We start from the raw sequence: 26,846 nt of genomic DNA, 5'->3' as shown, positions 1-26,846 counted from the left end.
ACACCAAGCGCACGTAGCCAGCCCTATCCACAAGGGCTCAGTAACAGGACTACAGCAGAGCCCAAGCCAAATGCCAGCCACAAAAAGAAACTGAAAAAGGTCTTTCACCTGTGGAAAGATGAGGTTCCTATTGCATTCTGCCCATCTCCTAGCAGAGTTCACGGGTTCATTTCCCTTTCCACCTTCCATAGGATTCCATCAACATCTATTTTCTTGGCCACAGATTGGGGGATGGTGTCATTTTTCTCCCTGACAACTGGAGACACACTAAGACTAAAAAGCCAAGGGGCGGTGCCTCCCAAGGTTTGGAGGTTTCAAGCAGCATGAAACTGGAAGACCAAGAGACTAAAGAGAAAAAGTGTCCCTGAATGAGTATGTGTATATGTGTGTGTGGAGGACGGGTGTGTGTAGATCACACAAGGATTTAATTTGATACAATGGGAAAGAATAAACTATATTAAGTAATGATAGCCCCCATTTATTGGGTCTTTACTATATGCTGTGAAGTGTTTTGTACTCAGTATTTCATTTAATGTTCCAAACAACTCAGTGAGGTAAGCATTTATGCTCCCGTTTCACAGATGGAGAAACAGGCTTGCTTGATCACACAGCTCATGAGTGGTCAAGCTCCAGGATTGAGATCCGGAGGCCCTTGCTTTGAACCCTACTTGCAGCTGCTTTCCTAGGAGTAGAGATCAGGAAGGACAGGAAATTGGTTTATGGTGGGGAAGAGGGCTTGAGATTAGGCATAAAAAACGTTCTGACCATGAGGGCCATTTGATTGTCCTCAGGGTAATTAGGCTGGTTAGGGCTCTTCCTCTGAGGGCTTTCATTTAAGAGGGTGGCTGCTTCCACGCCTAGCAGGGAAGGAAGCTCTGTGCTCCCAGCACGGGGCTGGCTGTTGGGACTGACTGGCAGCCTCGCTGGGGTACAAGATTGCCACACGAGACCGTTAGATCACAGAAGATAGCACAGGATGTGTGCCCAAACGGGGCTGGAAGACTGCAAGGGCGATAGGCAGGCAGATGCTCCTGTGGCTAAGAGCAGGAGAGCTGTGGTCAGGTGGACTTGTGTTTCCAGGCCCCGCTTGCTCTTCTGGTGGCCTGACCTTGGGTACGTTACTTAACCTCCTTAAACCTCGTTTCCTAGTCAGTAAAGAGAGGCTAAGAATAGAACCTACTTTGGAGGGTTGCCATGAAAATTTTTAAAAAGATGATACATGTAAAGTGCTTGGCACAGAAGTCGAACGTAATGATACAATGAATGGTAGTTGCTATAATGATTGTTACTGTGGAGGCCAGAGGCAGGAGAGTGTGGTACGGGGCACAGCTGGGCACTAGTCAGGAGCTAAGAAACCTTCCCGGGGATCTCGAGCTCTGCTCTGCATCTCGAAGAGCTGGTCAGGTGCCACCGAAAGGAGGAACAGGGCCGGAGTAGGTTCTCACAGTGAAGTGAGACTCCACGTTTTCTATCTGGGGTTTAACTGACGAGAAAGTTGATTGGAGGGGAAGAGCTGGTGGAGGGAGCTCTTCCTTCATTATTTCCAAACCCAGAATTTACAGACAGAGATAGCCTCAGAGACCTAAAAAAGAAACAAGACACACAAGGTTCTTTGCTTCCTTCTTCTGGGATCCCAGTGGGGTGGAAGGTAGGGCCCCAGGAATACGGCTGAGGCAGAGCTGACGAAGGATGGGAGACAGAGCCTGAAATAGGGAAGTTTCAGAACGTCCCTGTTAGGCGAGGCCCAAATGACCCTGTGGGAGGACTCCCACGGGAAAACTCAGCACGAAGGTTGGATTGACACGGGCTCCTGTGAGGCAGAAGGCTAGCTTTGAGACCCGGGCATCCCTCCTCTTCAGTCTCGCTGGCTCGGGGTGGGAGGCCTCGGAGAGAAAAGACTGCTTTGCTAACCCATTACTCTCTGACCGGCTGCTTTACCTCCCTGATGTGAAGGTAACTCCGTGGGGTCCAGGATGGCTGCCACGAAAGGTGCTGTTTCCTTTATATTCTCTATCCTTAGCCCTATTCTACCTGCACATCAAGCATCACCTAGGCCTTTGTTAAGAAACACAAATTTTCAGGTATTTTTCCCCCCCCCCCAGGGAGTCTAATTGGCTAGATTTAGAAATCAGATGGCTTTTTTGTTTGTTTGTTTTTTAGATATATCTTTATCGATTTCAGAGAGAGGAAAAGAGAGCGATAGGAACATTGATGGGCTGCCTCCTGCACGCCCCCGACTGGGGATCGAGCCCACAACCCGGGCATGTGCCCTGACGGGAATTGAACCGCGATCTCCTGGGTCCTAGGTCGATGCTCAGCCGCAGAGCCCCGCCGGCCCAGCGAGACCAGGTTTCTAACCAGCATCCAGCGGCTTCTCTCGGTCAGCCAAGCTCAGGAAACGCGAGTTAAGGTAACGCCGGACCCCTTTCAGTTCTAAACTCAGGGGCACAGGGGACTGGAAGGGCGCTGAGCCGGCAGCTAGCGGTGGGTTTGGGCCTGGCGCCGACCCTGCAGCGGAGGAAGCGCGGCCCTGCTGGTGGTGCCCTCAGGGCGCCCGCAGCCTGGGTCCCGGTCCCCTGGGTGCTGAGAGCCGTTGCGTGGGGAGACCTGGAAGGGAACGGGGTGCAGAGCGGCGGCGAGCACCCCCTCACCTGCGGCCACGGTCCCACTGAGACGGGGCACAGAGTAAAGAGATGACGGGTGCGCCCCCGGGAACACGAGGCTCCCGCACCCGGGGCTTCGCGCGCACGGGCCGAGACGCGCGGACCCCAGCAACTCCCGCTGCACACAGGGGGCGCTCAGGCCCCAAGAAAGTGCGCAACGTGCCCGCAGACTCAGGCAGCAGGAATCCAGACCCCTCTGCCTCTCCAAGCTCCTCGTTGGGTGCACGCAGGGCAGTCCCCGTTTATCGGGATTTGCGGGTAGCCCCTGGTGGTCAAGCGCCAGTGTCCTCAGTCCCCGGGCATTCTCCGGAATGGCCTGGCGTCGAGCATTTCCCGGGGTTCGCTCGGGCCATTGGGGAGACGGGGGGAGAGCGTGGGGGTCAGGAGGGGCGGGCAGGACGAGGCGAGGCCTGGGGGGCGCAGGGGGCCGCAGGGGCCGGGGGTCCGCGGGGCGCGCTCGGGAGCGTCCAGGGCGGTGCGGGCGCCGCGGACCGCGTGCCGAGGGTCGTGGGGAGGCGGGCTGCGGGGGCCTGGCGCCGCTGAAGCCTTTTGGAAACCCGCTTTCTCAGAGGAACCGAAAGAACAAACCACCCCCGGAACAGCGCGCCCCAGGGCTCGTCCACGTGGCGTAGAACCGGCGGGCGGCCCCGCCCCGCGGAGGAAGGGCCCGGGCGGCGGGGGGAGGAGGGCGCCGCGGACGGGGGCCGGGGGGCGGGGCCGGGGAACGGGGGCCGGGGGGCGGGGCCGGGGAACGGGGGCCGGGGGCCGGGGGCCGGGGGCCGGGGGCCGGGGGCGGGGGAGGGCGGGCCCGCGGGCGGCGCGGTGCTGGAGGAAGCGGCGGGGGCGGGGCGGGTGAAACGCGAGCCGGGCGGGCCTGGGGTCGGCGCGGGACGGAGCGCAGCGCGCGCCCCGGACTCTCCTGCAACTTCGCGCGAAGTTGGGCAGCGCCCCGCCCGCCGCGAGCCGGGCCGGGGATGCGCCCGCCGGGCCGCGGGGTCCCCGGGGCGCCCCGCGCGCTGCTGGCGCTGCTGCCGCTGCTGGGGGCGCTGCTGGGCGCGCCGGCCGAGCTGCGGGTCCGCGTGCGGCTGCCCGACGGCCGGGTGGCGGAGGAGAGCCTGCAGGCGGACGGCGACGGCGACAGCGTCAGCCTGGAGCTGCGCGAGCCCGACGGCGCCCTCGTCTCGCTCACCGCCGACTTCAGGAAGGTGAGGCGCCGCGGGGCCCTCGCTGCCCGACCCGCTCTCCCCGAGGCCCGCGCGGACCCCGTTGCAGCAGCGCCCCGGCCCTGCCCGGGCCTGGAGCGGCTCCCCGGGCGCCTGCGGAAACCCGGGCGGCGCCGGCGGGCCCCTGCCCCTCCCGGGCCCCTCCTCCCCGTGCAGGGCGGCGGGGCCGGGCCTGCAGCCCCGCGCCTTAGACTCCCGACCACCCTCCCCCCGTTTCACTCTCCGGGCCGAGCGCACCGTCCGGGCCTCTCCCGAGCCAGGGGAGCGACCACCCTCCTGGGTCTGGACGCCCGGGAAGCCTGCGGCGGGCGACCTGGGGAGCCCCGACCTGGGGAGCCCCGACCTGGGGGAGCCCCGACCTGGGGAGCCCCGACCTGGGGGAGCCCCGACCTGGGGAGCCCCGACCTGGGGGAGCCCCGACCTGGCGGAGCCCCGACCTGGGGAGCCCTGACCTGGGGAGCCCTGACCTGGCGGAGCCCCGACCTGGGGAGCCCTGACCGGGGGAGCCCCGACCTGGGGAGCCCTGACCTGGCGGAGCCCCGACCTGGGGAGCCCTGACCGGGGGAGCCCCGACCTGGCGGAGCCCCGACCTGGGGAGCCCCGACCTGGGGAGCCCTGACCGGGGGAGCCCTGACCTGGGGAGCCCTGACCTGGCGGAGCCCCGACCTGGGGAGCCCTGACCGGGGGAGCCCCGACCTGGCGGAGCCCCGACCTGGGGAGCCCCGACCTGGGGAGCCCTGACCGGGGGAGCCCCGACCTGGGGAGCCCGGCTGCGGTCCGCGCCCCGAGAGATGCGCTCCTGGGGCCTGGAAGGAGGCGGCCGCCCTGAGCTTGGCTGACTGTGGGGCGAGACCAGCCTCCCCTGGGTGTGCGCGCCCGGGGCGGAGGGAACCAGAAGGCGGACCTGTCCCCAGGTCGGGGGCGCGGAGAGTGGAGGTGCTGGGGGCCCGGAAGGGTGCTGAGTGACGGACTGACCCAGCAGCTGGAGCCCTGAGGGGAGAGGGCTGAGGCCAGGCACTAGAAGGGGTCTCCGGGTCCCCTACACCCACCCACCCCCTCTCCTGACAGAAGGAGGCCCTGTTGTGCCCCCCGCGCCGGGCAGCTGGGGAGGGACAGGGCTGTAGGACCCCCACTGAGCACCTCGCCTTCCTCTGGAGCCTGGGAGCTTGAGAGGAGAAGGGGCAGAGTTTGGGAGGCAGCTGGGGACCCGGCAGAGCGGACACAGATAGCATGGGGCCGAGCCAGTGGACAGTGGAGGCAGGCTTGACAAGTGACATAGGTGGACCTTGGGGCGGTGTCACAATAGGGAAGGCTTTGTGGCCCTTTCTGACTCAGCAGGCCCCGGATACACTCTCCGATTCAGGCAGGGCCAGGTGAGTTTGTGTGGCCAGAGGGACGCCGATGTGGCCGGAACTCCTGCTTTCCCACCTGAACTCCAGGGCAGTATTATCAAGTGTGTTCTTTTCTAGAAAATCCAAATAGTGGCTGGACCCCCTCAGGAAGCAGAGACCCAGTCTTCCCTCCTGCCTCCCACTGAAGCCCTTTGCCCCTAAGAGTGAGCCTCGGGCCAAGCTGAGTCTTCCACCTTCCTGCCCACTGCCCCGCGTTGTAGGAGTGGAGCCCTGGAGAGAGCCTCCCTCATCTCTGGGACTTCTCCAGCGGCCAAGGCTGCGGCTAGGGATCGGTGAGAAGAGGCAGCAGGCAGGGCTAAGCTTTTATAGCCTCCAGCTGCCGCACGAAATACGCTATTGCTCTACCCTGGAGGCACGAGGGGAGAGCTCAGGTGGCAGTGCCGTGGGGACTGAGGAGTGGGGCTGAGGGTGTCCTGGGGGCGCTGACTACCCAATTAGAGGCTCATTTGTTGCCATTTAAATTCCCACAGTGGTTCAAACCTCCACCCAGATTTCTGAAGTCCTTTTCAGGTTAGCCTCTGACCCACAAGCTGGTGTTTCACACCCGCCCCTGGCATCTCCAGTTTCATCAGCAAGGGCAGAAATCAGGAGTGGTAGATCTCAGAAAGGGAACCAGCTCTCCAAGGCCCCTCCAGTGCTGGGTTCTCAGCCTGGGGCAGGGTAGAGCTGGGGAATCCCAGGTGTCGAGGTGGGTGTCCTGTGGAACAGCCTTCACTCCCACCCCAGTTCAAATCTTGTTGCCTGCTCATTTCTCAGGCCTCAGGCCTCATAACCTTTGCTAGATTCCCACAAGAAGTCCTGTCTAGAAGTAATGATTTTTCTTGTAGGAAAAAAGGCCTGGAAATAGTGTTTCTTTTGTTTCATGTACCAAATCCATTTGGGGTGGTTTGGGAAAAGCCCCTAGTCTGCCTGGAGATAGTAATGTTTGCCATTTTATCACCCTTAGGAAATAGTCCCAGACAGAGATGAGACAGACTGAATGCTGGGCACACTGTTTGATCTCTGCAAGCCTTCATTTGTTCATCTCCAAAATGGGGATAAAAACGGTTATTGTGAGAACTAAGTAGGAATGCGTGCAAAGTATTTACTATGTGTTGGCTGTTGTGCCAAGTGCTCAAGAAATAGAAGCTATTAACTTTCATAATTGTGGCCCACATAGCATCTCAGCATGGACTCTCCCTGCTAAGCTTGGGCTCAAAGAGTTTGAATGCTGGATCCAAAGTCATATAGCGAGTCAGCACTGAGCCTGGAGGAGCCTGGAGTCGCTCACAGTAACCTTTTTTAAAGCACCATGTATTAGAGTTCTCCGGAGAAACAGAAACAAACACAGACGCACACGCACATGTATAGCTGTATAGAAAGAGGGTTTGTTTTTTTTTAGCAATATCACAAGCTATTTCTTTTTTCATTGAATTTATTGGGGTGACATTGGTTAATAAAATTATATAGGTTTCAGCTGTACAATCGTCTTTATGTTGTATTGTGTGCTCAGCCCTCCAAGTCAAGTCTCCTTCAGTCCCGTTTAGCCCCCATACCCTCTTCTACCTCCCCACCCCCTCCCACTGCAGCCACCATGCTGTCGTCTGTGTCTGTGAGTTTGTTTGTTCGTTTGCTTAATCCTTCCACCTTTTTCACCTGGCCCTCCCACCCCTCTTCCCTCTAACAGCTGCCAGTTTATTCACTGTATCTATGAGACTGTTTGTTTTTCCCCCCTTAATCCTCACCAGAGGATATGTTTAGAGAGAGGAAGGGAGGGAGGGAGAGAGAAAGAAAGAGAGAAAGAGAGAAACATCCATGGTTGCCTCTCTTATGCACCCTGACCAGGGGTCAAACCCCAAACCTTTAGGTGTACGGGACAATGCAGGAAACAACTGAGCCACCTGGCCAGAGCTATGTGTCTGTTTCTATTTTGTGTGTTACTTTATTTTGTTCATTAGATTCCACATATGAGTGAAATCATATGGTACTTGTCTTTCTCTGACTGGCTTATTTTACTTAGCATAATGCCCTCCAGGTCCATCTGTGCTGTTGCAACAAGCAAAATTTTCTTTTTCATGGCTGAGTAGTAATCCACTCTGTAAATGTACCACAGCTTTTTTACCCACTCATCTCCTGCTGGACACTTAGGCTGCTTCCAAATTTTGGCTACTATAAATAGTGCTGCAGTTAACACAGGGGTGCATATATTCTTTTAAATTGGGGCTTCTTTGGGTATATTCCCAGAAGTAGAATCCCTGGGTATTCAAGAAGTTCCCTTTTTAATTTTTTGAGGAAATTCCACTGTTTTCCACACTGACTGCACAAGTCTATAGTGTACTAGGTCCCCTTTCCCCACATCCTAACCAACATTTGTTGTTTGTTGACTTGTTGATGGAGCCATTCTGACAGGTGTGATGTGACACCTCATTGTGGTTTAATTTGCGTCTTTCTGGTGATTAGTGACATTGAGCATCTTTTCATATGTCTATTGGTATCTTTATGTCCTCTTTGGAGAAGTGTCTGTTCAGGTCCTCTGCCCATTTTTAAATTGGATTGTTTGTCATTTCACTGTTGAGTTTTATAAGTTCTTTATAAATTTTGCATATTAACTCCTTATCAGATGTATCATTGGCAAATATGTTCTCCCATTCAGTGCGTTGCCTTTTCATTTTGTTAATGGTTTCCTTTGCTGTGCAAAAACTTTTTTAGTTTGATGTCCCATTGTTATTTTTTCTTTTGTTTCCCTTGCCCCAGGAGATATATCAACAAAAATATTGCTGCAAGAGATGTCTGAGATTTTACTACCTGTGTTTTCTTCTAGGATTTTTATGGTTTCCAGTCTTACATTTAAGTCTTTAATCCATTTTGAGTTTATTCTTGTGTATGTTGTAAGAAAGTGGTCTAGTTTCATTTTTTTGCACATATCCAGTTTTCCCAGCAGCATTTATAGAATAGACTGTCTTGATCCCGTTTCTCTCGTGTCCTTTGTCAAATATTAATTGACTGTAAAGGTGTGGGTTTATTTGTGGGCTCTCCATTCTATTTCATTTATCTATATGTCTGTTTTAATGCCAATACCAGGCTGTTTTAATTACTTTGGCCTTGTAGTGTAGTTTTATATCAGGTAGCATGACACCTTCAACTTTGTTCTTCTTTCTCAAGATTGCTGCTCCATATAAACTTTTTGGAATATTTGTTCTAGTTCTGTGAAATACACCATTGGTATCTTCACAGGAATTGTGTCGAATTTGTAGATTGCTTTGGCTCGTGTGGACATTTTAATGATGTTAATTTTTCCTGTCCATAAACATGGTATACGCCTCCACTTATTTGTATCTTCAGTTTCTTTTTTCAGTGTCTTATAATTTTCCAAGTACAGGTCTTTTACCTCCATGTACCTAGGTATTTTATTTTTCTGATGCAATTGAAAATGGGATTGTTTTTTTTTAGTTTCCCTTTCTGATAGTTCATTATTGGTGTATAAAAATGCAACTGATTTCTGGATATTTATTTTGTATCCTGCAATTTTGCTGAATTCATTCATCAGTTCTGGTAGTTTTTTGGTGGAATCTTTATTGTTCTCATGTCATCTGCATATAATGACTGTTTTACTTTTCCCTTTCCAATTTGGATGCCTCTTATGTTTTCTTCTTGTCTGATGGCTGTGGCCAGGACTCCCAGTACTATGTTGAATAAGAGGGTGAAAGGGGGCATTCCTGGCCTGTTCCTGGTCTTAAGAGAAACACTTCTAGTTTTTGCCCATTGAGTATGATGTTGGCTGTGGGTCTGCCATATGTGGCCTTTGTTGTGTTGAGGTATGATCCCTCTATTCCCACTTTGCTGAGTTTTTATCTTAAATGGGTGCTGGATTTTGTCGAATGCTTTTTCTGCATCTATTGATATGATCATACGATTTTTGTCCTTCATTTTGTTTATGTGATGTATCACATTTATTGATTTGCAAATATTGTACCAGCCTTGCATCCCCGGAATAAATCGCACTTGGTTGTGGTGTATGATCTTTTTAATGTATTGCTGAATCTCATTTGCTAATTTTTTTTGAGGATTTTAGCATCTATGTTCATCAGGGATATTGGCCTATAATTCCTTTCTCTGTAGTATCTTTATCTGGTTTTGGAATTAGGGTAATCCTGGTCTCAGAAAAAAAGCTTGGGAGTCTTCCCTCCTCTTGGATATTTTGGAATAGTTCAAGGAGGATAGGTGTGTGTTCTTCTTTGATGCTTGGTAAAATTCACCTGTAAAGCCGTCTGGTTCAGGACTTTTGCTTGCTTATTGGGAGTTTTTGGATTACTACTTCAATTTAATTAGTTGTAATCTATTCAGATTTTCTAAATCTTCCTTATTCAGTTGTGGAAGACTATATGTTTCTAGGAATTTGTCCATTTCTCCCAGATTGTCCAATTTGTTGGCATATAGTTGTTCATAATATTTTCTTACAATCTTTTGTATTTCTGTGGAATCAGCTGTTACTTCTCTCATTTCTGATTCTCTCTCTTTGTTTCTTGATGAGTCTGGTTAAAGGTTTTCAATCTTGTTTATCCTTTCAAAGAATCAGCTCTTGGTTTCATTGAGCTTTTGTATTGTTTTTTAGACTCTATTTTGTTTATTTCTGCTCTGATCTTTATTATTTCCTTCCTTCTCACTTTCGGAACTGTTTGTTGTTCTTTTTCAATTACTGTAAGTGTCAAGTTAGATTTTTATTTGAGCTTTTTCTTGTTTCCTGAGGTAGTCCTGCAATGCTGTGAATTTCCCTCTTAGAATTGCTTTCCCTGTGTCCCACAGATTTGGGGTTGTTGTGTTCTCATTTTCATTTGTTAAAGGGTATCTTTTTATTTCTTCCTTGATCTCATTGTTAACCCATTCATTGTTTAGTAACGTGTTATTTAGCCTCCATGATGTGTTTTTCAGTGTCTTTCCTGTGATTGATTTCTAGTTTTGTACCATTTTGGTCAGAGAAGATGTGTGATATGGTTCTTCTTAAATGTATTAAGACTTATTTCGTGTCCTAATGTGTGGTCATATAGAAAATGTTTCATGTGTACTTGAAAAGAATGTATATTCTGCTGCTTTGGGGTAAAATGTTCTGAAGATATCAATTAAATCCATCTGATCTAGTGTGTCATTTAACCATGCTGTTTCCCTGTTGATTTTCTGTCTGGAAGATCTACCCATTAATGTAAATGGGACATTAAAATTCCCTACTATGACTGTATTACTGTAGATCTCACCCTTCTTGTCCGTTAAGATTTGCTTGATAAATTTAGGAGCTCCTATGTTGGGTGCATAAATATTTACAAGGGTTATATCCTCTTGTTGAATTTATTCATTTAGTACTATGTAGTGTCCTTCTGTGTCTCTTTTATGGCCTTTGTTGTGCAGTGCATTTTGTCTTATGTAAGTACTGCTACTCCAGCTTTTTTTTTTTCTTTTCATTGTCATTTGCATGAAGTATCTTTTTCCAGCCCTTTATTTTCAGTCTGTGTTTATCTTTTGCTCTGAGGTGGGCCTCTGGTAGATAGCAGATATTTGGGTCTTCTATTCTTATCCATTCAGCTACCCTATGTCTTTTGATTGCAGCATTTAAGCCATTTACATTTGAAGTGATTATTGCCCGGCCGGGCGTGGCTCAGCGGTTGAGCATCGACCTAGGATCCAGGCGATCGGGGTTCGATTCCCGGTCAGGGCACATACCCGGGTTGCGGGCTCGATCAATGACTCTCTCATCATTGATGTTTCTATCTCTCTCTCTCCCTCTCCTTTCCTCTCTCTGAAATCAATAAAGATATATTAAAAAAAAAAAAAAAGAATTAAAATGGCAATAGATACATACCTATCAATAATCACTTTATTTTTCTTTCTTTTAAATATTAAAAAAAAAAAAGAATTAAAATGGCAATAGATACATACCTATCAATAATCACTTTATTTTTCTTTCTTTTAAATATATCTTTATTGATTTCAGAGAGAGGAAAGGAGAGGGAGAGAGAGAGATAGAAACATCAATGATGAGAGAGTCATTGATCGAGCCCGCAACCCGGGTATGTGCCCTGACCGGGAATCGAACCCCGATCGCCTGGATCCTAGGTCGATGCTCAACCGCTGAGCCACGCCCGGCCGGGCACCATTTTAATTCTTTATAACTATGTTATACCTCCTCCTTCTCCTCTCCCCCTCCCCCTCCCCCTCCCCCTTCCCCTCTCCTTGGCCCTTTAACATTTCTTGTAATGCTGGTTTTGTGTTATCAAACTCCTTTAGCTTTTTTTTTTTTTTTTGTCTTGGAAGCTCTTTACTTCCCCTTCAATTTAAAATAATAGCTTTGCTAGGTAAAGTAGTCTTGATTGTAGGTCCTTGGTTTTCATCACTTTGACTATTTAATGCCACTCCCTTCTGGCCTGAAACGTTTCTGTTGAGAAATCAGCTGACAGTCTTATGGGCGCTCCCTTGTAGGTAACTATTTTTCTCTTGCTGCTTTTAAGATTTTCTCTTTGTCTTTAACCTTTGCCACTTTAATTATGATGTGTCTTGGTGAAGGCCTTTTTGGGCTCATCTTGTTTGGGACTCTCTGCACTTCCTGGAATTGTATGTCTTTTTCTTTCACCAGGTTAGGAAGTTTTTTCAGTCATTATTTCTTCAAATAGGTTCTCAATCCCTTTCTTTCTCTCTTCTCCTTCTGGTACCCCATAATGTGGATGTTGTTATGCTTCGTGTTTTCCCAAAGGTTCCTTAAACTAGCTTCATTTTTTAAATTCTTTTTTCTCTTTGCTGCTCTGATTGGGTGTTTTCTGCTACCTTGTCCTCCAAATTGCTGATTCGATCCTGTGCTTCTTCTATCGTACTGATTATTCTTTTTTGTGTATTCTTCATTTTAGATATTGTATTCGTTTCTCACTGGTTCTTTTTGTTTTATATGTCATTTTCTATGCTTGCTATCTCTTTGTTGAAGTTTTCACTAAGTTCATTGAGCATCCTTATAACCATTACTTTGAATTCGATATCTAGTAAATTGCCTCCATTTCATTTAGCTCTTTTTCTGGAGATTTCTCCTGTTCTTTCACTTTGGGCATGTTTCTTTGTCCCCCCATTTTGGCTGCCTCTTTGTGTTTGTTTCTATGTATTAAGTACTTCTACTATGACTCCCAGTCTTGGTAGGGTGGCCTTATGTAGTAGGTTTCCTCTGGGACCCAGTGGCACAGTCTCCTTGATCACCCGAGCTGGATGGTCCATGAATGTCCCTAATGTGGATTATGTGGGCCCTCCTATTCTAATTGAGTCTTGATTGCTATTGGCCTTTCCATGTGTGTGATCAACCCTCACGGTGGCTAACTATGAGAACTGACTCTGACCACAGTGTATGAGCTACTATATAGGTGCTGACCACACAAAGCAGGATTCATCTCAGTAGGGCCTGGTGCCTGCTGAGATCTCCTTTTGGATTTGCTGCTTGTGATGATAATTCAATCCTGCTCTGATGTTGTGTGAAGCTGGCCACTGGGTGCGTTGGTTCTGGGGCCTCTTGGGAGGGACTCTGGTGCAGGTCAATGTCAGACACTGTGACTGGCCCTGAGCAACCTGTTTGGAGCTACAAAGTGATCCACAGTTTGTGGCTGCTTGTCCTGGGATTGGGTGTGCATAGAAAGGACCAAGCTGCACACCAAGCTGGCTTTTTCCAGCACCGAGACCAAGGGCAGATCACCAAAATTCCCAAGGTAGCCCAAGATCCACCCGCATCTGCATCTTCCTGCCTACTGCCTGTTACGCTCAGTCACTGGAAGAGCCTCTAGTGGTACTTGAGTTGCATGAGGTAGGTTCTTAGTGCGTCACCAGGTAGGGGCATGTGGTGTTCACCAGATTGAAACACTTTCAGACTCAGTGCCAGTGCTGGTTCTGAGGCCACTCAACAAAACTCCCAGGGCACACCAAGGCCAGCTGCCACCCACCAGGTGCCCACAGACCTTTGCAGTAGTGTGGGGTCTTAGGGAATCATCAAGGTGAGGCCAGAAGAGTTTATCAGGTCCAAACTGACCAAGATTTTGCCATGTGAAGGGAGGGCTCTGCATCAGTTGAGCATGCAAGGGGAAACTGGCCCCCACCCTAGAGCCACACAACTCTGTCTATCCAGGAGTCTTCCCAGACCTCGGCAGGCCGGACCACCAGGAGCCTAGAGGGAGGGGCTAGTGAATCCCTCACTAGGGGATGGTGTCAGTAAGATTCATAGGAAAGTAGAAAGAGATTTATTATAAGGGATTGACTCCCACAATTATGGAGGCTAAGTCCCACTATCTGCCATCTACGAGCTGGAGACCCGGAAAAGCCACTGGTGTAATTCTAGTCTGATTTGGAAGGCCTGAGATCCAGGTGCGCCAGTGTCTGTGGGCAGGAGAGGAGTGTCCTAGCTCAATCAGAGAGAGCAAATTCGCCCTTCCTCTGCCGTTCTCTTCTATTTACACCCTTCATGGTTTGGATGGTGCCCACTTACATTGGTGAGGGCTGTCTTTACTTTTCTGCTAATTCAAATGCTCATCTCTTCTGGAAACAGTCTCACAGATTCAACCAGAAATAATATTTTACCAGCTCTCCTAGGCATCCCTTAACCCAGTCAAGTTGACACATAAAATTAATCATCACACTCCAAGATTTCTAGCCAACCCCTCAGAGCATGCAGCAGTCATCTTTGTCTTGCCAGTTTACCAGGCAGCATGGAGCCCCTTGTACTGGGTGCATTGTAGCCTTCCATCTGGCTGATCTCACCCCTCTTTCTAGCCCCCTCTCTTTGCCTCTGCTGAGAGCAAGGTTCCACCAGGGCCTGGCTTTCCCCCAACTGCCACCCTAGCTCTGAGTTGGTGAAGCAGTCACAGTAATCAGCCTGCCGTGGGCACATAGCCAGGAACCAGGCGAGAATTACAGACTCCACGGTGGCATGGAGCTAGCAAATGGCCACTGTGCATTCCTGCAAATCTTCCCAGAGGCTGCTGACCACCAGGTAGATTGAGCTACTGCTTTAAAAGACATGCTTTAGCTCAGTGGCTCCCAGACTGCTGCACACTAGAACCCCCTGGGGAACTTTGGAAACTCCTGATGCCCAAGCTGCTGTCCATACCAATTAAGTCGGAATGTCTGAGGGCGGGAGCCAGGCAGCAGTGTTTTTTAAAGAGGCCCTGGTGATTCCCATGGGCAGTGAAGTTTGAGAACCACTCATATAGTTGCTCCAGGAAAGGGGAGGGGACTTGGAAGAGCAACCCGGTTCAACTGTCAAATGAAGGTAGAGCCAAACTCAGTCACCTATTTAAAACCTGTCATTCTACCAACAATAGCCCTAATGTGTTTAGCAGCATGTGGACTGTGGGCCTAATTCCACATGCCCTCACACAGAGCTCTAATTCATAGCACACGCTCAACGGCAGCACTCTTCTTTCTAATCCAAATCCTGCATGTGTAATTGTGCCCACATGTACATACTTACCGGTGTGTCTAATAGCATGCGTGCCACCACCCCGAGTCTCTAACCTGGTTTTTGTATGGCAGCCTTGGTCCCCCTTCCCCAGACTGCTTGCTGTCCCTGTCCAAGCTCTCTTACCCCTTTGTCCCTCAGTATGAGTGTTCAAAAGCTGGGGGAGGGGATGAGTCATGTTCCAGGCATGGTTTGGTGCTGACCAGATGGGGAGGGTGGGGCTAAAAGATATGAGAAAGTCATGTGCAGCTGCTTCAGGGGGAGAGAGGCAAGGGGAGTAGGGAGGAAGGAGCCACAGAATTCCAGTGTGGAGGGAGGGAACGGTAAGGACTATGAGCTGGAGCCAAGATAAGGGGAGCCTATAGCAGTATGTCAGTTCAGGGCCACTCTGAAGGACCCAAGGAGACTGGAACTTGAGCCTGCCCTGGGCACTGATGGGTGATGGGAGCCAGAGAAAGGAATAGTACAGAAAGCACCAGAGTGCCTGCCTGGGGGCTCCTGGTCTGAGAGCAGCATAGGAAACTGAGGTACAGTCAGTGACGATATGGACGGTGCAGGCAGTCAGTCATGCTGCTGCCTGAGGTTCACTCTAATGGACATCACATCACATGGGCATCAGACAAGAGGAGCTTGTCTTCCCTACCCTGTCTACATGAGCTCCCTGCAATTTGGCATAGGATGCAATGTGGTGGATAGGATGCTTCTCAGGGATCAGAGGACAGTAGAGGTACTTTCAAGAAAGGCCTAACCTTTTTAGAGTCCGGAGCATTTCCTTACAGGCGTTTATGAGAAGTCACTGGAGGAATGGCCCGGCTCATGCCCATGGGGCCCTTGGGTCTGAGAGCAATCCCTGTGCCATGTCTGAGGAATTCCTCCACAACCAGGGATCAGTAGCCCTGCCCAAAGGGTCAGATGTGCTCCCCAGAGCTTGGCAAGCACCTCCCCCCTCCTGAATGCCTAGGTCCAGGTGGAGTCCTAGCAAAAGATCCAGATGAGCCAGTGAAAACTGCCCCTTGGGACCAAGTGAGTGGCCTGCTGGAAAGAAGGTAGGGAGACGAAGTGGGGTTCTTCCCTGTGAGGTTTCCCAAGCTACGGAGAGGGAGTGGAGGAGAGGAAGGGGAGGAATCTCGGGAAGGACTCCTGTTCCACTGGAGGACAGAGGGCCCAGCCTTGAGACGAGAACTGTGTGTGTCTGGGTCCCTCGCGCTGCGGAGTCACTCTCATCACACTCTGTTAGTGTGTCGCACGGCCGGCCTCATTTGACCGCGCCCTGCATCACGAGGTGGATATTGCCTCCATTTTGCAGATACACAAGCTGAGGCTCAGAGCTGTGAAGTGACTTTGAGACGATCCAGGATTAGGGCCCAGGGACCCTTCCACTATACCTTGATGGGCTGTGTGTGTGGGAGAATTTAAGTAGGCTCCTTCCAGAGGCTGAAGAAGCCTAAGTAGGGAAACAGGAAAGGGACACGTGGCTGAGAGAGCCGAGTGAAGGGGAGCAAATCCAGAGAAACCCTCTGCACCAGGGGCTGGTCCCTTCGTCCATGCTTGTCACCCAGGTGAATGTGGAGCATCCACCCCTTAGCGTCTTTGTACCAGAGACTCTTCCCTTCCTTCGTCCTTCCAGCCTCTAGAGAGATGGGAGCAGGGCTGTGGGGACCATTTTTACAAGATCTCACAGACACTCACTCTGCACAGTTTTTTGCCCTTTACTAGCTGTGTGACTTGACAAGCCACAGGCTCAGACATGACAGGAGCACAATGGGCCAATAGTGCGGGGGTTGCAGATTTATTGTGAAAAGTGAGGAAGAGGCCTTTGGATGCAGACGTGGTGTTGACAGGTGAACAGGGACAGCAGGGCAGCCAGTCCCGGGGCCGCCTCCCGCTCTTCCCTTGCTTGTCACCTGGTTGGTTCCAGCTCCTTTTTTCTGCTCTAGGGACCAGCACACTGTTAGGAGCCTCTGTCCTATAAGTTGACAAGTATTTAAGTTGCTGCCCTACCAGAGATTCCAGAAAAGAGGGGGCATGGGAGGTGTTGGGGCTGGGAATCCGGGCGAGAGGCAGCCATGAGCCCCATCTTAGGAGCCGAGTCAGCAGGACATTGGGGCACAGATGATCCACAGAGCAGCTCACATTGTCCTCATGGCAGTCTGGACAGTGGTGACCTTTGGGATTTGGCTGACAGAGCACCAGGGGTGGGGGCCGGGGGTGGTGGTGGAAGGGGCAGGGGGCACTGGCCTGTAACAAGAGCCTCTGTCCCCAGCCTAGCCCTGAGCGTGTACACACATCTCATAATGGGGGTGGCCTAAGTCCCTGGGCACCAGCCAGAGGATGTACTTGGCCAACTTTGGGTTGACTCCATTCGCCCATGTTTAAGGGTACTGGGCAGGGCAGCCGAGAGTCTCCTGTCTCCCACGGGTGGCAGTGTGGGGCTAGGCGGTCACTCGCTCCTGGCCTCTTCACCAGTCCTGGAGCAGCCCAGCCAGGAGCAGAGGAGTAAATATTTAGGTTGGCTTAGCCCTGGCCTCAGAGTCACCCACTCTGGTGGTGTGTGGAAAGGAGACCCAGATGGCAGAGGAAACTCCCAGGGGACAGTGCCAGCTGTCCAAGAGCAAGGAGGAATTTGGGGATGAGGGGGACAAGCTGCTCCATGAGAACCCTGGAGAGGTGGTTTCCAGCCTGGGCTGCAGCCGCTGTGGCACAGCGGGGAGCTGGGAGTGGGCTGGTGAAGGGAAGGGCAGTGCCACCTCCTCTGGCCCTTCCGTTCACTGTTCCCTGGGGGTGGAAGGCTGGGTGGGCAGCAAGGTCTGAGACCGGAGAGCCTTGCCTCCCCCACCCAGAATGGGCTTTCTGGGGAAGGGCACTTGGAGGAAGCTAGGAGCTGGCGGTGGAGGCAGCAGGGAGTGGGAGGGACAAAGGGGGAGAGGAGGAGCGGAGGTGCCCTGGCTGGAGCTGGGGTAATGAGGGCATCAGAGCCCAGGTCTCCGTGCCGGTGCCGGGAAGGTGCCCAGGCCAGGTGAGTGACTGGCTGGGCGCGCGGTGTCGGGAGGAGGCTGTTAGACGGGGAGGTGTGTGTGAGGTGGGGAATGCGAGGCTGTGCATGAGGCTGCGAGGGAGACGGAGAAGACGCATCTCTGAGAGGTGTTGCCTGTGACTCAGAAAGGGGCGAGGCGGAGGCTCCACGGGAGGGACTGAGGGAGAGAATGTGGTCGCAGGAGTAGCTGTGTGTGCAGGGGAACTGACCGTGCACCTGAGCCACAGTGGGGCAGGAAAGGGCGCTGGGGGCCTGTGTGCCACTGGCAAGATATTGGGGGCACCTGCGTGTGAAAGACTGGATATGCGGCCTATGGATGAGGGAAGCAGGTGGGGCCACGCCGTCCCTGGCAGAAAAAGCAGCTCAGGCAAGGTCCTGGGGGGGCTCATTCAGGAGAGGGCCAGCATCCTGGTTAGGGAGTGTGAGAGGTGCTGTCTGCAGAGACCCAGAGGCCAGCCTCCGGGGCACACTTTATGGAGAGGAGAAGGCAGCCTTTGAAGGCACCAGGCAGACCTAGGACAGTAGAGTGGAGGATGGGCTGGGTTGGGGCATTGAGACCCTCACACTTTCCTGTCTCCTGTAAATGCCTCTCTGCTAGAAAGCCTCTCCTCCTCTCATTGCCCTTCCCTCTGGGAAGTCCCTTTCCTCCCCCACGTGCAAGCCTTTTCATTAAGGGGACAGACGACAAGCATCCCCTCACCCATCCCTTGCCACCTAGCTCTTAGCATAAACCTCCCCTCGGCCTTATAATGCACCACTGGCCGGGAGGCCGGCCCCCTGAGCCTCTTAAGGACAGGGCACTCTGCCTCAGTCTTACCCACCCTGCCCCACCTGGTGGCTGTGCAGGCCCTCCCAGGTTGCGCTAACCATTGCTCTCCCACTGATTTGCTGATTAGGCTGAAGCCCGGGAGCAGCACCTGACCTCCCTGGTCTCAGGTGCATCTGAGAGAAAACCTCACTCCTGCCTCTGCAGATCTGGGATGGATCCCAGGTGGAACCAGGCCAGGGGCTGCCACAATATAGGAACCTAAAGAGCTCAGCCCACTCTGTTCTGAAGCCTTTCATGCCATTCTTCCTCTTAACAGTCCCTGGCGGAGGGTACTGTTGGTTTTAGTCACTTCACAGGTGTGGAAACTAAGGTGCAGGGAGATTGAGTCAATCCCCAAGTTACATGGCTGGTGGTCACAAAACCAGGGTCTGTGTACAGTGAGCCCCGGCTCCGGAGCTTTTGCTCTTAGCTCTGTTCTCCTAGAACAAACCTGCTCTGCTCCTCACTAAAGCCACTGAAGACTAGCGGATGCTCTGTCCTCGCGCACTGGCCACCCTCTGCATGACCCGGTCCTGTCCCTGTCCCTGCAGCGTCCTTTCCTCCCACTGCCTGCGCCTGCAGGTCTAGGAGCTGATCAGACAAGGAGCCTTCAAGAAACCTCCCGTCTTGGAAGCTGCAGGCTTAGCCCTGGTCTGAAGACCCTGCCTTTAGCAGCCCCATGCTGTGGGCTCTTCCCCAGCTATGCCATCTGTCTTGGGTGCTAGGCCACACCCAGGTGAATCATCCCAGGGCATTCTCCAGTGAGGGGGAAGCCTGGAAGCCCCATCTGGCCTGGGCTTAGAATCGGGCCATATGTTCTCTGAAGCAGGGTGGCCTCCCCCTCGCCTTTCCTTGTGCTGGAGGGAAAGGGGCCTCTGGAACCCTAGTAGTGACTGAGGTGTAAGGAGTAGAAGGTAGGAGGGGCACTAGTCAGATTGGTAGAGCTAAAGAGATTCAGAAACTAAGGCTGCCCAGTCCCTCCCAGGGGCAGCAAGTGGAATATGGTTTTCTGGAGAAACAGGACTAAGAAGACTGGAGAATTCGGGGTTTAAAGAGGCCAGAAGACAAGCAGACAGCTCCTCTCACTCCGATATTTGTGTCAGATGCCTGTTCATTAGTCATGCAGATCCGCAAGTGGGAGCTGCTGCACTCTCCAGGCAGGTGCACCAAGCACCCAGACCAGCACCGAAGGGACAGGCACAGCTGGAAGAAGGATCTCATCCAGTTCTGCTACTCGCCAGCTGTGTGGCCAAAGGCAGGCAGCACTCCCTCTCTGGGCCTGAGCATCGGTTTGTGTAGCTGGGCATCAAGGAAATCAGACGCATTGATCTAGGAGGCAGTTGTGCACAGTGGTTAGGAAAACTCAGACTCTGGAGTCAGACTGCCTGGATAAGATTCCAGCTACACTTCCTCTCAGTCCCATGACCTTGAGCACTCAGACTCGGTAAAATCATAGTTTCCACTGCCTGTTGTAAAGATTTTAAACAGGACAACATGTCCTTTTTGACTCATAGTAACAATGACCTGTCGCTTCCAGTTATAAGCCTCAATAAATCTTTGTCCAACACAAATAAACGGGAGACCGAGGAATCCGTACTCCCTCCTTCACCCGTTACGGCCCCGTTTTGGTAGCATTTTGTTGTTATTGACAGTGCTATTTAATATAGATACCGGGGAAAACTCAGATTCCTTTCCTCCACATCTACTCTAAGAATTCAAATAAATGCTTTCTGTTAATGGTGGGCAGCTGATGCCCCCAAGCAGTGGGACCATCCAGCAGCCCTTGGACTGCAGGGTATTGGCAGGAGATGTGGTATTGGAGAAGATGCTGTGAGCATCTGTGAGTAGGTCATTGCTGAAAATACCCCAGGAGTGGAAGTCTGGTATCAAGTCTCACCTGGCAGGAAGTGAGCCTGGAGTGGAAAGTACATAGTACACCAGCCCCCTGCCTCCCCTCCACTGACCCGAGGGAATGGAAGATCAGAGGCCAGCCTGGTGGGGCACGGCGATTCCAGACATGTGGCCCAAGAACATTTCCTGTTGAGCAGAAGTTGGGGTGAACCCAAGCTCTGATTCACCCTCCTCACATGCCTAGGGTCATAAGGAACCTAATGGGACCTTTCTCACCAGCTGAGCCTCAGTTTCCCTTCCTGCAATATTGGTGGAAAATCTCCCTGTACATTCCCACATCTCACTTCCAGAGATCATTTACAGTAAAAGGAAGTTAGAGAAATGTCCTTATAAAGTCAGAGGACTTCAAGAGGGCAGGAGGGTTTGTGGGGTGACAGCAGTCATCTGTTCAGATCCCCTGTGACACTCGCTGGTCTCCTGCAATGACGGCAGTTGCCACACGAGTACTTTCTGAGCACCGTCTCTGGGAGGGCCTTCTTTTGTGCCCTCCACACGGACTCGGGAGTCCTCACCGCAACCCTGCCAGGTAAATGCTCTCGTCATCATTTACACACGAGGCTTACAGAAGATAGGAGATTGTGGGGTGCCAGCTAATACATTGCAGCATTGGGGTGGAACCATGGGCCCCTCGCTGCAGGTCCAGGAACCCAAGGGGGCCCCTGTTTCCTGTTCTTGGAGCACTTACACTCCAGCAGGTGCACAGGGAGCACTCACTGAGCGGGGCTTTCAGTGAGCGAGGCCAGGGCCACACTGAGACAGCTACACAGGGCTTTGTACTCTCAGTGCCAGTGCAGGGCCATTGGGGTCCTACAAGAGAAATGTCATTGTCACCAAGTATTTCCTAAGCAGGGGGCCTTGACAGATTTTTTAAAAATTGACTTAAGAGATAGAGGAAGGAGAGGGAGAGAAACATCAATGTGAGAGAGAAACATCAATTGGCTGCTTTCCACATGTGCCTCAACTGGGGATCAAACCCGCAATCTTGGTATGTGCCCTGACCGGGAATTGAACCCACAACCCTTCAGTGCACAGGATGATGCTCAGCCAACTGAGCCACACTGGCCAGGTGGGGCCTTGACAGATTTAGACCACTTCTAACCAGGACCTGGTAACTTCTCACGGAGCAGTTAGGCAAGGCATGGAGAGGGGTGAGAGCCGGGGCCACCTCTGGTGCAGGTGGGCTGGAGCCCAGGGTGCCAGCAGTCAGTTGGGAGGGGCCCCCATCCGTGGCCCCAGTCCAGCCTCCCCCATTCATGCAGTGAGTCAGTAACAGCAAGGAGCCCTTGGCCTGCTGGTAATGCCATTAGTAACCCCGAGGGGAAAGCGGAAGTGGAGAGGGAAGGGAAAGGTGAGCCAGCCCACCTCCCTCGGCCAAAGGCAGCCACAGCTGCAGGCAGCTGGTGCGGGTGTCTGCCCTTAACCCTCTCTTGCCCTCACTACCTCCATCTAAAATGGGGTGGCCAGGAGCCTGGCTTGTCAGAAGCACGGGGGGATTTTGATGAGCACTAATATCTAGGCACTTCTCCAAACCTGAGTAAGAATGTCAGCCAGAGCCTGGCCGGTGTGGCCCAGTGGTTGAGCGCCATCCCATGCACCAAGAGGTCACTGGTTCGAGTCCCGCTCAGGGCACATGCCCGCACTGCCTTGCTAGATCCCCAGCAGGGTGCGTGCAGGGGGCAGCCGGTCAATGTTGACGATTCTCTCTTGATGTTTCTCTCTCTTTCCCTCACCCTTCCTCTCTTTAAAAATCAATAAAAACACATTTAAAAAAACGAATGTCAGCAAGACAACTCTAGAATCTGTACTTGTAAAAAGTACAACCCCTCCCCCATGAGGCCCTGGCCATGGGGCTGTAGGACCCTGACCCACCCTGATGAGGGTGGCCCGTGAGTGCCACACAGGGAAAGCATCGGCTACGAATGAGCCCGGTGCCTTCACGGTGAAGTCTGTGCTTTTCAGCAGTTCTGTTCTGAAGATCTTCCTGGCAGTGCCCTGTATGAACTTCCCAGGAGGCTTTGGAACACCTGGGGGGGGTGCTTTTTCTTTTTTTTTTAAATATATTTTTATTGATTTCAGAGAGAGGAAGGGAGAGAGAGAGAGAGAGAGATGATGAGAATCATTGATCGGCTGCCTCCTGCACGCCCTCTACCGGGGATCGAGCCCGCAACCCGGGCACATGCCCTGACCAGGAAGCAAACCACGATCTTCTGGATCCTAGGTCTATGTTCAACCGCTGAGCCACACCAGCCGGGCTATTCTTTTTCTTAAGTCACTGGGTTAAAGGGGAAAGGTAAAAATCCCAGACCCACATGAGGGAGGTGTCTTTTGCAGGGCCGTGTCCAAACACAGGTCCTTTCCAGGGCCTGAGCTGAGCACGGGGGGCTGGGGGAGGCCTGCCTCCTCCAACTGGTCCCCATCCTTCTGCCCTTTTCCCTCAGTATGTGAAGATCTTCCGGGCTCTGATCCTGGGGGAGCTGGAGAAGGGTCAGAGTCAGTTCCAGGCGCTCTGCTTTGTCACCCGGCTGCAGCGCAATGAGATCATCCCCAGTGAGGCCATGGCCAAGCTGAGGCAGGTGAGTGCCTGCTCGGGGCCTGCCCGGCCACCTTCGGTCCCAGAGCTCTCACCCGCAGCCCGCATGGCCCCCAGCCTGCACACTGCCCCTCAGTCTCCCACCCAGCACCTGACCTCACCCTCATACCTGGTACCCCACTCTCACCCTGTAGCCCCGAACCCCCTGACTTTGCCCCAACCAAACCTGACCGCGTACCCCAGATCTCTAATGTGCACTGAACCCCCACTCCAGCCCCTAATGTCAGCTCCTCCCCATTCATGATGGAGGCTAGGGGCTTGGCCTCGGAAGTCGGATCTGCCTTCTGACCCAGTACACCTTCGTTATCTGGGTACCATTGGACAAGTTACCGCACCTTCAAAGCCTCTACCTGCCCTAGGCCCTTCCCAGAGAGACTCAGTTTCCTAAATGTTGGAAAGTATGGAGCCCCAGAGGTCATTTATGTGGGACAGCTTGCCTGCCCTCCCCCCCCCAGCAGCATGACTGAATTCTTCAGGCTGCAGAGGACGGCCCAGGGGCCCACTGGAAAGGCTGGACTGCACTCTGGGTACCAGTGTCTCTGCCAGTTGGAGTAGGGGTGGGTGCCCTTTGACTGCCACCCTGTAGATGGCCCCAGGGTTCTACAGACAACCAGCCTGGGCTTGTCTGATTGTGATCAGGTAGAAATGGGCAGGGAGCATTCTGAGACCCGGTGGGAGCAGCTCTTCTCCCCACAGAAAAACCCGCGGGCAGTGCGTCAGGCCGAGGAGACGCGGGGCCTCGAGCACCTGCGCATGGACGCCATCGTGAACTTCAGCCAGGGCGGCCTACTGAGTCCCCACCTCCGCAACGTGTGTGCAGAGGCTGCAGACGCCATCTACACCCGCCAGGAGGATGTCAAGTTCTGGCTGGAGCAAGGTGAGCTGGGTGCTGCCCTCTGCTGTAGGGTCCAATCTGATAGAGCCAGTGAGGAGATGGGGGCGGTCGGGAAGGGGCCTCTAAACCAGGCTGGGATTGGTCAAGGTGGTGACGACAGCCAAGTGGAAGGGACCCATTCCAGGTAGGGACACACACAACTATGACTCTGCTGGGCCTTGTGGAGGGAGAGTCCCAGGCACATCCCATTCCATCCCTGACCTTTATGAGAACATAAATGGGTCCTTCTGTCATGTGAGGGGCACGGCACCAGGGTTGGGGGGGCCCCAAAGACACCCATGCCCACACGCTCATCTCTGCCGCCACCTCTTAGAAATCCACTTCTCCCCTTCCTTCCACACCTTCCCTGGTGCCCCATCTGTCCCCCAGGATCCCCAAGGATCTTTGCCTTTCTGGCCTGTGTGGCCTCACTCCTGGGCCATCTCCTGGTCCTTCTCTTAGGGTTGCTCTCAGGTCCTCTGTATAGAGGGACAGAGAAGCGTCACCATTCCAATCCCAGGGCCCTGGGCCCTGGGACCTCTGCTCAGCTGGCTGCATAGCAGCCTAGGTTTAGAAATGCCCAGAGAGCTGTCACACCTACCACACCCCTCCCCAGTGGGCTGCACCCCTAACTGAGGCATAAGCCCAACACTGTCCCCCAGAGGCTGGTCCTGTGGCCACTGAGCTGAGCCAGGGCCCAGGGCCTGCCATCTTCCCCAAAACCGCTTATGTACACACTCCTATGTCCCCTGTGCCCTGGCCATCCTGGGTCCCCCGTCTGTGCTGGCCCTGCCCGGCCTGGTCCTACTTAGATAGCGTTCCCTGTAGGAAGCTTTGTATGATCCCCTTCCCATCCCCGCCCCCGCCCCGCCACCAACCCGCCTCCATTCCGCCACAGGCCAGTGTGGCGAAGCTGTTATGCGCGGGGTGGCCCCATGGCGAAGGTGAGGCCTTGCTCACAGTCAGCCCACCTGTGTTCCAGTCCTGACTCTACTTCTCACTGTGTGGCAGGTTATTAAACCTCCCAGGCTGGTTTTCTCATCTGTGAGGCAGGGATGAGAGTACTTAGCTCATACAGGTGACAGGATACCTAAAGAGGCCATGCGCTGAATGGCCCTGGCCCCTTGCTAGGGGCCCCCCTCCCTCCCCTTGACCTTTTGTTTCTTCCCCCAGGTGTGGATGGCTCCATATTCAAGACTCTGCCTGAGGACACAGAACAGGCTTTGCTACCTCGCTGCAGGCATGTGGGGGACCGAGGGAGGCCCTGTGTCTGCCACTACGGCCTGAGCCTGGCCTGGTACCCCTGCATGCTCAAGTACTGCCACAGCCGGGACCGGCCAGCGCCCTACAAGTGCGGCATTCGCAGCTGCCAGAAGAGCTACAGCTTCACCTTCCACATGCCGCAGAAGCAGCTGTGTCTCTGGGATGAGGGCCCCTAGCGAGGCTGGGGTGAGGGCTCACCACTCCTTCCCCAGCTCGAGTCCTTGCTTCGCTCCCTGCCCCGCTCCGCTCCCCTAATCTTGGAGCCTCTGGCCCCATCACTCCTGACTGTGAAGAGGGATGTGGCATTGCAGGGGTCAACTCACGAAGGGGCTTCCACCCCCACCGTGCCTTCCTTGAGGACAGAGGAGAAGGGGCTTCTCCACACTGCACCCCCTCCCCTCCCTAATCCCCCTATTTCACTCAACCAAGATGTCCTGGCCTGTGATTCTCCCATTTAACTCGGAAGGCTTGGACCTGAATGGTGTCTGCCTGTTGTACCCACCTCCCCAAGCAGACCACCTGTGCCTTCCCCCAGACCCAGACCTGGCCGCAAGACCAGGCACCCCCTTTCCCCTCTAAACAGAAATGTGTTTGTAGGGTCTGGGACAGGGCAGGAGCATGAAGTATGAGGAAAACTTGAATTCCAGATTTTTAATGCAAAGTATTTATCATTTCTACCAGAAATTAAAGTTTCAATTTTTACTTGACTGACTTTTGGGCAATGCTGCCACCTGGTGTCAAAAGAAGTGTCCTGCATGTCCTCGGGGACCAGCACTAAGCTCGGCCGCCACCTGGTGGGGCGAGGGGGTGGGGGTGCTCCGGGAAGGTAGCCGCACCTGGTGGGGCGAGGGGGTGGGGGTGCTTGGGGAAGGTAGACGGACCTGCACTTGGGAAGAGGAGACGCACATGGCCCGCAGGCCAGGCAGGAGGAGAGGGCATGAGATATATTAAGTCACGAGACAGGATGAAACTCCAGAACCAGATGTCCAGGGTTCAGATCCTGGTCTTGCTTCTCATTTGCTGTGCAGTCTTGGGTCAGGTTACTTACCTCTCTGCCTCAGGTCCCTCAGCTGTACAGGGAGTGCATCATGTCAGGCGCCCTGCACAGCGGTCACCGTGTCAGCGGCTGTCATATTAGCCCCTGCCGAGGGCGGCATCTCCATCTGTAACCCTGAGACAGCTAGTCCAGACCTTTCGAAGGCCTCCTCCCTTCGAAAGTATCTTCCAGTATAAGGGATGTAGCATGACATCTGGGCCGGAAGCTGGAGGACTTCCAAGGAGGAGGGACCTACAAGCTGCATTTACTGGAGTTTCCTGGATGAGTCTCCGGGACGTGGGTTGAGGCTAGAGGACGGTAAGAATTTGGCAAGGTGGAGGAGACTGGGTCTCGGGGGCTGCAAAAGTCCCAGGGGTCTCACAGAGCACCCAGGTCCTCAGGAAAGGGGGGACCAGGGGAAAAGAGGCTTACAGGGCAGCCCCCCTTACTCTCCTTCCAAGCACCCCCAGGACAGGCTCCTGCTGCCCCTTGAGCCTGTGCAGGCTGGAGGGTTGTGGTAGGAGCCAGGCTCCCTTGGCCGTGGTCAAAGTTAGGGGTCAGTGGGAGACATTTTCGGGTGGGCA

The 26,846-nt window shown here is 53.2% G+C and overlaps 1 protein-coding gene across 2 annotated transcripts; it reads left to right on the top strand.

Annotated features, from left to right (window-relative positions):
- The first annotated feature begins 3,541 nt into the window (after window positions 1-3,541).
- Window positions 3,542-25,933, top strand: OAF (out at first homolog). 2 transcript variants are annotated; one of them, XM_081155749.1, is made up of 4 exons: window positions 3,542-3,868; window positions 22,938-23,072; window positions 23,786-23,966; window positions 25,137-25,933. In XM_081155749.1, the coding sequence occupies exons 1-4, from the start codon at window positions 3,638-3,640 to the stop codon at window positions 25,400-25,402; spliced, it is 813 nt and encodes a 270-aa protein (XP_081011875.1). In that variant the 5' UTR covers window positions 3,542-3,637; the 3' UTR covers window positions 25,403-25,933. The 2 variants fall into 2 exon arrangements, with proteins under 2 accessions (XP_081011875.1, XP_081011874.1); XM_081155748.1 differs by having other exon boundaries at window positions 23,771-23,966.
- Window positions 25,934-26,846: the final 913 nt, after the last annotated feature.

The sequence above is a fragment of the Miniopterus schreibersii genome (genome assembly GCF_964146895.1).
Source record: "Miniopterus schreibersii genome assembly, chromosome: 12".
In the NCBI taxonomy this organism is placed as follows: domain Eukaryota; kingdom Metazoa; phylum Chordata; class Mammalia; order Chiroptera; family Miniopteridae; genus Miniopterus; species Miniopterus schreibersii.
Note: the sequence above shows the minus strand (reverse complement) of the source record. Positions and strands in the feature narration are given on the sequence as shown.

Coding starts and splice junctions, on each gene's coding strand:
- OAF (XM_081155748.1), top strand. CDS start 3,638: ATGCGCCCGCCGGGCCGCGGGGTCCCCGGGGCGCCCCGCGCGCTGCTG. Junction 23,073..23,770: donor CCATGGCCAAGCTGAGGCAG/GTGAGTGCCTGC, acceptor CGGTGGGAGCAG/CTCTTCTCCCCACAGAAAAA. Junction 23,967..25,136: donor CAAGTTCTGGCTGGAGCAAG/GTGAGCTGGGTG, acceptor TTCTTCCCCCAG/GTGTGGATGGCTCCATATTC.